At 45.4% G+C, this 13,508-nt stretch overlaps 1 protein-coding gene across 2 annotated transcripts in view; it reads right to left on the reverse strand.

Moving 5' to 3' along the window:
• Positions 1-13,508, reverse strand: part of LOC133357157 (RNA-binding protein FXR1-like) — a 37,256-nt gene that overhangs the window by 22,076 nt on the left and 1,672 nt on the right. For both annotated transcript variants that reach the window (XM_061574968.1, XM_061574967.1), the window contains exons 2-3: positions 4,336-4,388; positions 1,145-1,238 (exon numbers count right to left, since the gene is read on the reverse strand). In XM_061574968.1, the coding sequence (XP_061430952.1) occupies positions 1,145-1,238; positions 4,336-4,388 (147 nt within the window). The remainder of the gene's footprint in view (positions 1-1,144; positions 1,239-4,335; positions 4,389-13,508) is intronic.

Genomic DNA, 13,508 nt, shown 5'->3' on the forward strand with positions numbered 1-13,508 from the left:
ACAAATGTACGCAACGCTGCCGCCGTTTTGCGGCTGACAATGTGGAATTTTAAAACTTGGTGCCAGTGCTCAGCAACCATAACAGAACAAAACACAAAAATTACCGCATCTTCTCAAGTGGCCGCACTGCAGGTAAATGCCAAAATCTCAAAATAAATTCTGTGTATTTTCGAACCCAGCAAGATAATGTTGTCTAATACAAAACAGATAATTACTTTATTAAAAGCAAATTTTTGCTTATCGATTTGTCACAAGTTAGTTTTTAAATCTAGCCATGATGCAGACCAAAATTTAGTATATTGTCTCATACAATATACACTCACTGCAGATGCGGCACTTTAACAATTCCATGCAAAAGTACTGTAATTTTAGGGACCACAATGGATGTCACAATAGGTCACATGACAGGGGTCATAGCGGCAGTGTGGGAAGCGGTGGCGCTGTGGGTTTATATGAACCCAGTGACCCAAATTATTTTTTTGGCCACGGCTAACATCACTGCCTACCAAAGCACAAGGAGTTTTGGGCTTCCCCAAGATCGACTTGGCCTTAAATTATGAATCTGGGGCGATGTGCAAACATTCGCACTGGAGACTACAAAGGTGGCAGCGCATGGTGCTGGCCACGCGGCCCCCTCGAACGCTGCGGCGGCTTTTAATAAGCGCTTGGCTAACTGCACTTGGCCCCAATGGCTTTATGGGGGATGGCAGTGATGATGGAGGTTGGTGAAGATGGAGGCTGGTGAAGATGGAAGACTCTTGATGGTGAGAATGGAAGCTGCGATAGCGACCGGCGTGGTCGATGAGATACGACAGGTCATAACTGAAGTGACAACAACAGCAGTGTGATAGTGGACAGGATGCTAAGTACAATGGCGATGGTAGTGAAGGCTGTGATGATAGAGATCGTGATGGGCGAGTTATGACGATCACCACGATGGCATCAACATCAAGTCTGCACATTTACTATTGCACACTCTTACGAGTTTCAGTCCGTCAGGAATTCGCTGCAAAGCAACCGCTCTAAGCATATTGCAAAACCGGCTCTGACTCGAGCATCAATCCCGGACATAGCAGTCAAAACATCAGTGGTGACTTGGGGATGTGCTCGATGGGATGGCCACAGTATGAGGGGTTTTCCTCACCTCCACTTCATCCCCCTCGGTGATGACCTTGCCACAGTCATCGGGAGGAGGCAGCCGCACGTCCTGGAATGGGATCTGCCTCTCTGGCTGCCAACTGAAAGGCACGGCGTCACGTGAGCAGTTAATCATGTGCACATAGGTCGTTACGGATTTTTGTCAATCTGCTGCTGGATTAAGGCCTACCCACGCTGTTGGTCAAAGGGGTAATCTTGTACTCTGCACTCTTATTAAGTTTTTGCATTGTTTGTTGTTGTAACGTTCGTATCCGCCCCGACTGGACATCTGAGAAAAAGAGCTTAATAGCATCTTCTTGGTTCTTTCGGTAAAGTCACGTAGAAGGGAAATAATAATATAATAAAAATCAAACATAATATAATACAATTCTCACGTTTCGGCCACAACGCAAGCAGCCGTCTTTCCGACAGACCTGTTCTTCACCTGAGGACGGCTGCTTGCGTTGTAGCCGAAACGTCGTGAGAATTGTATTTTATTTTATTTTTATTATTTTATTTCCCTTCTACGTGACTTTACCGAAAGAACCAAGAAGAATCTCTGCAGTCACGAAAGCTTTAAATCGAAGCTATATAGCACATTGGATTCCTCCTGCAGTATAAATATTCTGATTCTGTTTGACACACATCTAGGCATGCAAAACATGTTAGGATTCCTGTTATATTATTTATATTATCATCACCATCATCATATGTGGTCTGCACATCTCCTTTTCTGGCTGTTGACTTGTATTGTCAGCTAGATTGCTTGAGTAAGCTAATGTTTAAACCTGAAGGGACATTTTAAGGCCTGGGGCAGGTAGCAACTAATCGACAAAACAAGTGGCTAGTCTCTATATAAGGGTTGCATTTTGTTTGCCTGTTTGTCTGGACAACTCCTAGGCCACTCCACATCAATCTTAATGAATGAAGTGGATTATATGCCAAGTTATACGAAAAAATTTCACCTGATAATTTGGATAACAGGACCTGATGCAGCTTATCCACTCTATAATTTGCAATACCATTACAAGCCGTGTCTCAATATCATACAGCGTAAAGGCTTGTGCTGTATGAGGCCAATTTTCCCACCAGCCCGGCACAAAAGCTGCTTGGCCTACCAATCAAGGTCGCAGGGAACATTATTATTATAACAACTCTTACACCACCTATCTTTCGCGGATATCCGGCTGGTCAGCGCGGTGCCCTCGTGACCAAAGGAAGTTTGCGAGGTCAAATCCCCGGTCAACGGTCGACTCGGCCTGCGCGGTTAAAATTGCGAGTCTCGCCAGCCGCGCAGTCAACTCGAACTAGCATCTCTCTGCGTTGGTTGGGAAGTCGATAGCGGTCGTCCTATGGAGAGTTGGGCCCCCCCCCCCCACCACCCCACCGTGGGAATGTGGGATTTCCACCGGCGGCTCGAACACGGCCAACCGATACCAGCTCTGCAGTCATATGCCGTTTAAAGCACCGGCAAATGACTCCAGAAGTAGTTTAACGGGGTCATCTTTCAGGGTCATTTCCCAACACGATGCGGAGCTCTGCTGACCGAGAAAATTCCACCACTGCCACTTGCCCGCGCTTCAAGTCACGGCTCCCGACAGCGAAATGAGAATACAGATGGTGTTAACAAGAGCTCAAAGCACGTTAAAGAAACGTGAAAAAATACATCACATTTTATTGTTTTGTAATCAAGCCTAAGCACACGCATGTTGGGGGCAGTTCCATTAAACTGTTATGTCAGTAACAGAAAAACCAAATACATAGTTGCTTTTATCATCGGCCAGGCTCTATGCATATAGAACTTATTTTGCACGGTACGTAGCCAACCGTGCTCATTGGAGGTGCGGATTAAGGACTCTCTAGCAAGCCATCGTGGTTCCGTGATACAAACATCCATCTCTCGTTCTGGCAAGCGAGCTGAACTCACCACAAGTAATTTCATCAAATAAAAAATGGCAATCGTGTAGATATAGTGACAGTGCACATACAAACCATGCACACTGTACTTTTGACAAGACAACAATCCGCCCATTGGTTTCTGCTGTGACTGAAGTAACGTGTTCAAGAAATTACCCTTTTTGTTTTCGAGCCGAGAGTTAAGCAAAGCCAGGCATGTTCGGAAACGCAGATAGGGGGAAGGGAAAAGGGCACATGCATACACGCAGGTGGCGAATACCCATTATGACCCTGACAGGGTTAAAAATAGCATTCCGGCCGGTTGACGTCACATGATAGACGAGGGGCAGCTACGACTAATATGCTAGCACATGAATGGACCTCGTGAGGACACGCTGGGATGCCCGTCTGACGTGGCCATCAGGACGAGGAACGACGCTCCAATTGAAACACCGCGTTTCATACGCCCACGGCACGCGCACCAAACGGTGCTCGTGAGAATACATTTTCACTCGCGAACGTTGGATCGGTACCCGGTGCCCGAGAGACAGCACATCGATCGCAGCGACGGAGCGATGATGATTATGCCATGTGCACGAGTTCTCACATAGCGGTGTCGATCATTGCTGATGATTATAGCTAGTCAGCCACGCTTATGTAACTTAGTACACTTGGTGCGTTGCAGCATTCTCGTTGCGGAGGTGTTGCGTTTTGCAGTCGGCAGCAGTTTCACAGCAGCGGGCGATGTTGCTATGTGTAATTCCGATTCAGTAATTTTTTTAAATGTAATTGGGCAAACTTGAATCGTGACACCGGCACACCATGGCCTACTCTTTTTGAATGACCGCCACGTGATCCCCCAAGGTCCGATGTGCATCAGACGGTGTGTATTTTCCATTAAAAAAACCTGCAGCATTAACCATGGAGACCTGGTGGATTTTAACCACGAAGATGCACGTCCAGCGGTGGATTTGACAAAAAAAACGGAAGTTCATCGAGAAATGCGGTATCTACTGATTGTGACTTTTTGAATGGCGAGATCAAGGCCAGAATTAATGACCTGGATGTAAGGCCCAAGGGCAAACGTTATTTTTTCAGAGCCACCAATATTGAATTCGCAGAGGGGGATCATGAGAAGCCATTACACATAGATCCTATCTCATTGGAAATGCAGGTACATTGCTCTCTGTATGATTCATCAGAGCTCTGGGTGAAACGAAATGGAACTGATTCGAGAATCAGGGGAATAAAACAGCCTGACAACTGACTCGTATACGAGTGGCCTGCTGGAGTTTCACCCACCTGTTTTCAAATGTGACCGTCAGTGAGTCTTCATGAATGTCTTTTACAAAAGCCTGCAACAAAACAAAAAAAAGACGATTATGAAAGATGTTTTTAAACAATGGTATAATTAATCATATAAATTATCATCAACATTTATGGCCCATCTGTCAATCCACCCACTGCAGCATGAAGGCCGCACCTTCGATTAGCACGGTTGGCGAAGTACGGTACACGAAAGAAGTTCAACATACGTACATAAAAGGCTTCCCCATACCTTTCCATAGAGTTGTTTGACCGTAATTCACAACGCTGTTCAGTGCGGGTCTGTGAACAGGGGAGGCCCAGGACTGGTTCTGACATGATTCAATAATTGTGTAATGGGTTCAACCGAGTCGCAGACTTGGAGGCAACACCTATTCAGTTCCAACACACGGGGTAACTTTCCCCTTAACAGAATAACAACCTATGGTGGTAACCACCAGGCTAACTACACGAGTTATAACGCAACTGCTACTCCAGACCGGGACCAACAGCTTCGGCCCGGGTCCACGTATTGGAGACTCGTTGAACGGAGAACGTTGACGAAGGGTTTCTTCCAGGATGAACAACAACCCTGGTCCCTCTCGGGACCCGGCTGAGATTCTCTGTGGCATGGCCGGCTCCACCCTTGGCCACGTCCACCTTCCAGAATCCTCCGGAAGGATCTGGGTCCAAATCACGTGACCACCCCTAGCCCCCTCTTGGAGCCCCTTCGTCAACTTAACTGGGCACGTGTCCTCCTGGGTCAACCAGAGTGCCATGGCCTAACATAACCTCATCCTTTGACTGGCACCCACCAGAGGTCGCAACCGGGTACCCGATACCCGTATCCTACCCGATACCCGGCTACCCGTACCCAGTCGGGTACGGGTACCCGTTTGCGACCCTGGTGCGGCCGGGTACGGGTACGGGTAGGCAGTGAGTCACTGGTGAGTAACCGTTTGTCACTCATTTCCCAACGTCTTGTCTCTTCTCAATTCAAGTTCCGAGAATCAACCCACCCGCGCCTGCAACATGGCTTCATCCCAGAGGTCGCAATCGGGTACCCGTACCCTACCCGATACCCGGCCGGGTACGGGTAGCCGGGTATCGGGTAGGGTACGGGTACCCGTTTGCGACCCTGTTGTGGCCGGGTACGGGTAAGGAATCAAAACCCGTTTGCGACCTCTGGCACCCACACACCGTCCTGTAGGGTCGGGCACTACACGTAAAGCGTGGTGCCATCTAGCGCTATTATTCAGCGTTCACCGGGCCCCTCTAGGACCGGTACTACACCCACACCCTTGTGGTATCACGCCATGTCGCTACACCGCACGCCGTGCCCATCTAGAGCCGGCACTGCACCCAGCATGTTGACATCCAGCGATGTCACTACACTTGTGTTAGACGAGGCTGGGACATAGGTTCATAGCACAGTGCGCTAATCAATGTGCTGCCACCACCCCGCCCCCTTAACAGTCTATTTAATCTTGACTTAAAGCTTTCGTGACTGCAGGAATTCATATTCTTTGGGTCTTTCGGTAAAGTCACGTGGATAGGTTCAAAGAAAATAACAAAAATAACAAAAAAGTACTTTTGTTATTTTCTTTGAACCTATCTACGTGACGTTACCGAAAGACCCAAAGAATAGTAATTTTAATCTCTAAATAAAAACATTTAAGTAGATTTTTCTTCCTTTAATTCCCCATTACAGCGGAAAAGGGAGAGATAATATTTAAGGACGGAAAGCTTTGTAAAGATTTCGGTCTTTGTTGGGCCTAAAGAGCGAGCAAGTTCTGGCATTAAACGATGAGGTCAAGCGGCGTGTAATGTTCACAGCTCCGACAGCTGAATTACCAACGAACTGCTTTGCCAGCTGTCCAATGTCGTTTGCACCAAAGACCAACTGTTGGAGGAGCTCAGGATTTTGCTTTTCCACCACCACTACCACTTAATTAAAACAGAAAACATTTTAGTTGCAGGCACATGGACATAGCAGTCATGACCACAGATGGAAAACGTTAATGGAAGCAATGTGTTCAGTAAATAACACTTGGTGACCCCTTACTATTCGTATGCAACAGGGCTTCTTCGTTAAAAAAATCAACTGAGCAGTGAACATAAGAATGAATTACCCTACAAATATTCATCTGCGGACAAACTGAATTGGTCAGATGTATTTTACATCTCTCAAATTTGGACGCAAACACGTTTACAATTCCCAATCCACACAGGGATTTTGTAATGTAAACAAATACGCACTCGCCATCAGCTTGCAACATGTTATACATCTGTGCATGATATGAATTCTAATAGCACGAAATATACAAGGATGACACGACAAGTTGTTTGCCAACACTAAACCACATAGATTTTTTATATTATAATGGATACAATTTTTTATAAAGCTAACTTTCTGGCTAATACTCCACTTTGCCTGCACGTGCATAATGTATTTAGTGCAATAATACATTGAATCAAATTCCTGGCACCACCATCATGATCTATAATTAATCCACTGCTGGATGAAGGCCTTTCCAAAGTCGTCTACGAGCTAGAATTATATCAAGCAGTGGGGTGGTTAGCCTGATAACTTAAGTAACACATTAAAGATATTACCCTAGCCTTAACAAAATTAGAAGATACAATACCACTTTGTTTCAGGAAAGGTTTCAGTCTGCATCTGTAGACAAGTCGAGGGCTCAGCCAAAGATCAGGTATAAATAGTAAACCCAAGACAGCACATTATTTCCCAACATAGAACAGTACATGTACTCTTAAGTTATTGTAAAACCAACGTGAAAAGATTGTGTTTGCATGGCTCTTTTGCATATAAAGTCCTTAATCAACATTGAAAACCAACAAAAAAAATATTACACGTGGAAATTTGGCACGTGGCAGCTTAGCACGTATCAAACCATATAGTTGGTGGTGTCCATAAACGCGAAATATACGAAATGTCTACCTCTTACACTTTAAAAACAGCTTAAACTAAATATAGGATGGGCCATTTCTCATGCTACCGCCACAATCCTCGATAAGTTTTGCCAGCTGGACAGTTTGATATTGGGTGAATTCGCATCAATATCGAAATATTCTCAATAATCTGGTCTGGGCAATTCAAGGCCTGACTTTGCGTGGCAAAAACAATTTGCCCTACAATATGAATTGTCCTTTGCTCTTTAATTTATTTTCAATCTCGTTAAACCATATCATTCGAACACCAAAGAGCACATTCATGGTGTAATTAAATGCACTTGGACATCATTAGATTGTGTTGTTGTTTATCTGTTTGGTATTTGCAATTTGGATCACAAGCTATCAGTGCTAGTTTTTATAATATCCCAAGAGGCGCAATGAATTAATTATTTCTAGTCTCCATTTGGTTTTAATGTAGCAGTAGGATCTGTAGCGTTTACAGAGACTACCAAGATAAATAGATATAAAGGTGACAGACGTACAGTGGTAAATTGTATTTTAATCAACACAAAGAAACGACATTTTAGCAATACAAAAGCCGTACAGTACGTATCCAAATGTATATTGATATTAAGGTTGCACTTTATATTCTGCTTGCTAATGCACTGCATGCTGCCTAATAGCTCCAGAGATTAGTGTTATTTGGTTCGATACCCTTTAGTGAAATCCTCAGCATCATCCAAATTACATTTAATCAAATGATTCTGGGTGACAGATTCGATTACGGGTCCTAAGATATATTTTTCATGCTCGAAGGGTCCCAAAACACTTTCAAGCCAATTCCCGTAAAGTTAATTGTCACGTCGGAGACGAATCAAGCCCGTGAAATATCTCACACTTGCAAGAGAAAATGTCCAAGGAGTGACCGCCATGGACAACAATAGGCTGTAGGGCTACGTGGAGGCAGCAGCAGAGGCCTGCACAGCAAAATTCAATGCTGCTCTGTACTATGTCCCCACACCTTCACCAAACCAGCAATGACTTTCCCCCACCTCCAATGAGCACGGTTGGCTACGTACTGTGCGAAAGAAGTTCTACGTACATACAGACCAGTGAGGTTCAGTATGGTGACAAAAACTCACTCGGCCTGTATGGAGCAGGGAGGCTGTCATTCAAGAGCATAACAGGCCAGCTCTCTGTAGTGTCTACTGCAGAACCTCGCTAGGCCAATCATTAAAGTAAATGGGCAGTGACGATCATCCAATTCATTTTCAACAGAATGCAGAATCGGGGACTGAACCCAGGACCTTGAGAGGCGCTGGATCAGTGTCCTAGCGTGGGTTTCACAAGACCCCCCCCCCCCAACCCCATGGGAGGCACCTACCAGCAGTGCAATTTTATGCTGCCAAGTATGCACTAATGCAGGCGGCAGCAGCAGCAGACAGCTCTGCTGGTATGAATGACAGCGGCAAGGAGTGAGCCACACATGCACATGAAAGAGCATGCTTGTCAGCCTATATATAGCGCCCCTGATAGATTACACGAGACAACACCCACCGAATACCCATCACTGCACAACTCTGGAAAAGGCTAAATGCTGCGAAGAGATGGTTCCGAAAAACTGGGATGCAAAGAAAATCATGGAAGCTCAATATTTGGTTCACATTTAAAACACTTCTCTTATACTCTTTGGTTCTTTCGGTAAAGTCACGTAGGTGAATTCTGAAACACCTCCGATATGCACGATGCTAAAAAACATATCAAATATTCTTTGTGGACCAACGGGTTCAAGTATCAAATGCCACTATTGTACAAGACGTAGGTGACTTTACCATACTTCAGCAGTTTTTTTTCTTGCTGTGGTTGTCCCGCCTGATGACGATTGCTTGTGTTGCGATCGAAACGTCGTGATCGATTATTTTTCTGCCTACATGACTTTACCGAAAGAACCAAAGAGTATGGATTCCTGCATTCACGAAAGCTTCAAATCTAGATTGACACTTCTCTTAACCACCGGTGCTAAAGTATTGCTGTGGATATGGCTGTGCACGTGCGATTGGAATGACTGTGGAAAGTGGTAGCATAGTGGTCAGCGCACTGAGCTACGAGCCCTTCAAGCAGAGTTCGATGCGCGCTCAGAAAAAAGCGGCGGCAAATATCTGAACAGGTCCTGGGCCTCCCCTAGATCGCCTTGGCCTTAAACGAGCACCTGGGTGGCTGAGGCGGCAAGGCGTGGTGTTGGTCACCCACTCCCCTGTATGCAGTCCTGGCCTTCATAGGTGGTCGGTCACAGCACTTGCCAAAACGTCTATTTAAGGCCACATAACTAAAACTATATAAAATGGAATGATTTAATAACCCTATAATGATCCCAATCGTGAACGCCAAGCACGTTTGAGCCTGGATAGTGCTTTGATGGGGAACTGCAATGGATAAAACAAGTCATGGAGCTAAGTTGTAGATAAAAAAAATCGTTGATATACTATACATCTATGCTCCCTGCCTTCACCATACCATATTAACCAGGGTGAGGTATCGTCACATAAACCCTTGCTTGGCGTGGGGAAGGCTCTCTAAAAGCAGTGTACTGACAGCGGTTTACCCATGTTTCTTAGTGTAAATTCTGAAACACCTCCGATATGCACGATGCTAAAAAACATATATAAAATATTCTTTGTGTACCAACGGGTTCAAGTATCCAATGCCACGATTGTACAAGACAGATTACAAATCGTGGATTCTCTTTTTTTTGGGTTGTTCAAAATGCCTCAGACAACTGCTTAACAGGTATTTGGCCAAAAATGGGAAGACTAGGTGATTGTTATTTTATGCTTTTTGAAAGTTCCTTCTTGACTTGCCTTTATTTTCTCAGAGTAAATGATTGACATAACAACAACATCTGAAAGTAATTTTATACCAAGTCGAAAAAAGGCTGGCAAATGCCAGATTCACGTAACAATTTGTCAATGGTGTGTGGCTTAGATTCAGGCCCCGGTGACTGAGCTTACAGGGCAACTAGTGTGCTGAACAGATAAAAAGAAAAGAAAAAGCTTTTCAATGCACACTTTCATTTGCACTCAAAAGTAGAAAATATATGCTTTTGACCGCGGATTTAATCAAAATGTACGCGCTCAATAAAAGTGGGTGGCTTGCATAAAGAGAATTCAACTTAGCGAAAAGCCACCCACTTTATTGAGCATGTGAGGACGGCTGCTTGCGTTGTGGCCGAAACGTCGTGAGAAATTTTTTTTTATTATGTTTTATTTGTATTTATTTATTACTTCCCTTCTACGTGACTTTACCGAAAGAACCAAGAAGATAATTTTCTACTTGAGTGCAAATAAGAGTGTGCATTGAAAATCTTGTTTATTACCTAATAATAGTTTGTGTACTTGTTGGCATCACGCTAAGGAAGAGGGGGGGCAGCCACAATGGCCGCTCCGGCGCCATGACGGGGGAGGCGATAGATGCGCGCCCCTCATTGGTCATCGGCTGGCCAGCAACAGCCGCTGTGATTGGAGCAGACGTTTGCCGTCCCAGGTGTCCGTGACCATTCGCGATTTTTAAAAAAAAGGGGTGTGGTATTCCAATGTAGGATTATTAATTAGTAAAAATTTGTTAAAAACACTAACAGGACCACGATGGGCGGGACCTGGAATGGGTTTTTAAAATTAAATATTAAATTGTCACTTGAGAAGGCGAGTGTGTAGAAAATGTCAGCTCGAAAGGCTTCGTCGATCATGAAAAAATGAAGCGTCAAAGATTCCAAAGAATATAAACAGATAACGCGGCAAGTTCAATAAAGGTTAGAAGAAATTGCTTCCCACATACAAACGCATGCAACTCCGAAAAAATATGTATGCATATAAAACATGAATACACACAGTATACATACAAGCACCTACACCCCCCTAGAAAGACAAAGAGACACCGTATAGCCTGAACAGACTGTTAGGGACGAGTGCTGTGAGCGAGTAGCAACCGGCACGGCACACGAGGGGGTGGGAGGCCTGCACCACGCACGGACGCCTTTGTCTCCCCTATGGGTGGGCCCAGGATCGATTCAGATAATCGTCACAGGTGTTGGCCCCCCCTACATGTCTACTGGAAACAAAGTCCCCCGTATATCCTTACAGAGACTGTTTTGTCCTTGGTCCAGACAAGATATCGGTACCACCCAACGTGGAAAAACTTCAATGGTGCCATTTTATTTGTTACACCTACACAAGTAAAACAATACATAACATTTCCAAATGAGCAGCTGTTTAATTGTTCTTGCAGTTGGGACAAGTGCTGGTAGCAAGCCCCTACGAAGGCCGGAACGGCACACGAGGGGGTGGGTTGGCCAGCACCACGCCCAGCCGCCTTTGTCTCCCTAGCGGCGATATTTTTATGCACCGCACCAGGTACTCATTCACCCACTTTATGATACATGCCACATGCGCACACACACACACAACACGCCTGCGCAGTAAATGGTCAAAATAAAGCCCAGCCTTGTGAGTGATATGAATATAGTTTCTGTGAAATGACGACACACACCTGTCCCTCAAGGCGTCACCCACCACCACACCGCCAGCACTCAGCAGCAGCCATCAGCAGCGCACTCCATTCATTATTGCTACCACCGTATTAATGACAGATTTTCTACACCACGGGGGGGGGGGGGGTCCCTCCCCGCGTTTCCATTTGTACCGTTGTAAAAGTATTAAAACATCACCACAAAATGCGCCAGATACGTGTTCAAATCCCGGAAGCCAAGCAGAATTTTGAGCTTGGCTAGTGCTTGGATGAGTGAACACCATGTGGTAACAACTTGTGTTTGCAGGCTACTGCAGAGGCCTACACGTTGTCAGTAGAGCGCATCGTACCAAAACTAAAAAATATAGTTGTACTGTACTGCACTATGTTCCAATGCCTACTATCCCGACTTTGCCAACCCGCACCAAAGAGAGCTAAATATTGTACAAAAGAATGACCCCGTCCCCTGCGGCATGGAGAGGCCCTCATCCAGCAGCGGCTTGACGATAAGAGTTGTACGCAATGCGTGCGCGGCTCGATTGGCCAATGTGAAAAGGTGAACCCATCACGGGTACAAAATTATTGAACATTATGAAATTTCTGATTACACAACCCTCCCGATTAAAATAACAAGGCCGCATTTGCCACCGGTAGTATGGCTTCAACATGACATTCGTCAGTTTTTTCCCCTTCTGTCATCACAAGAGCTCTTAAGCGAGCATCTATTAATACCGCTGGCAAGGCAGATAAGGGGTGGGAATGGGCGGATCCATGCTCGGCCAGATTTCTCGCCACTGCGCACATGAGCAAGGTTGGCTACGTACGGTGCGAAAGAAGTTCACCAAACATATAGAGAACTTGTCACTTCAAGTCGAGCGACGCCCATCGCCTCTCACAGACAGAGGAACCGAATGCTGGAACTTGGGGCGCCTTTCATATTTACATCCTTCGATGAGCGAAGGAATACTGCACCTTCCTAAAGCATGCCGCTGGCAGTGAGGTTGTGAGAGGCGATATGAAACTGCAATTGCGACGTTCATAATGATCATACTGCACCAGGCAGGTCATGCGCAGGTCTGTGAAGGCTGTGAGACTAGACGTGGGAGCATAGAAGTGCAGTACAGTATAACAGAGGACTTTGCTGCATTGCCCGCGAGTTGCCCGCACAGCGGCATAAAATCAATGCGTCATGCATGGAGACATTCCGGCAAAAGCCCGAACTAGGCTCAATCCTGCTTAGCTTCTGAGATCCGGTGCATGTCCAGGTGATTCGGTCATTAGCGTAGAAATATAGCCGTAACGTAAATCACAACTCTACTTGCAATATAACGTTGTTTCTTAACTTCAACATTGGTCCCAACTCTAAAATAAAGCACCGTGCTGCCCTAACCCTAGCGCTTCCCTAACTTCGTACGCTCACAGTAATACTCCTAACCATGGCTAGAATCAGTCACAGGCAGAAATAGTTCTGCTTCATCAAAACACACAGCGCGTTATATTTTAAATATTAACCCTAGGTTAAAGCCCACACCCAAACTATACCCCGGTCCCACACTACTGTATAACCTTAGTCCATTGTCTTACCATGGTAACCGATGTGTTTATTAGCCATCGCCCTGCCCTTAACCATAACTCCCAGCTCACTTCCTAGTATTGTACAGTATTTTACCTGCCATCGAATAACCAATGAATGTGCTCAGCATCGCAATCCAAGCAGCAGTTGAGCCTGGCTA

This window comes from Lethenteron reissneri, chromosome 57, assembly GCF_015708825.2.
Source record: "Lethenteron reissneri isolate LAM-NWPU_2019-01 chromosome 57, ASM1570882v1, whole genome shotgun sequence".
In the NCBI taxonomy this organism is placed as follows: domain Eukaryota; kingdom Metazoa; phylum Chordata; class Hyperoartia; order Petromyzontiformes; family Petromyzontidae; genus Lethenteron; species Lethenteron reissneri.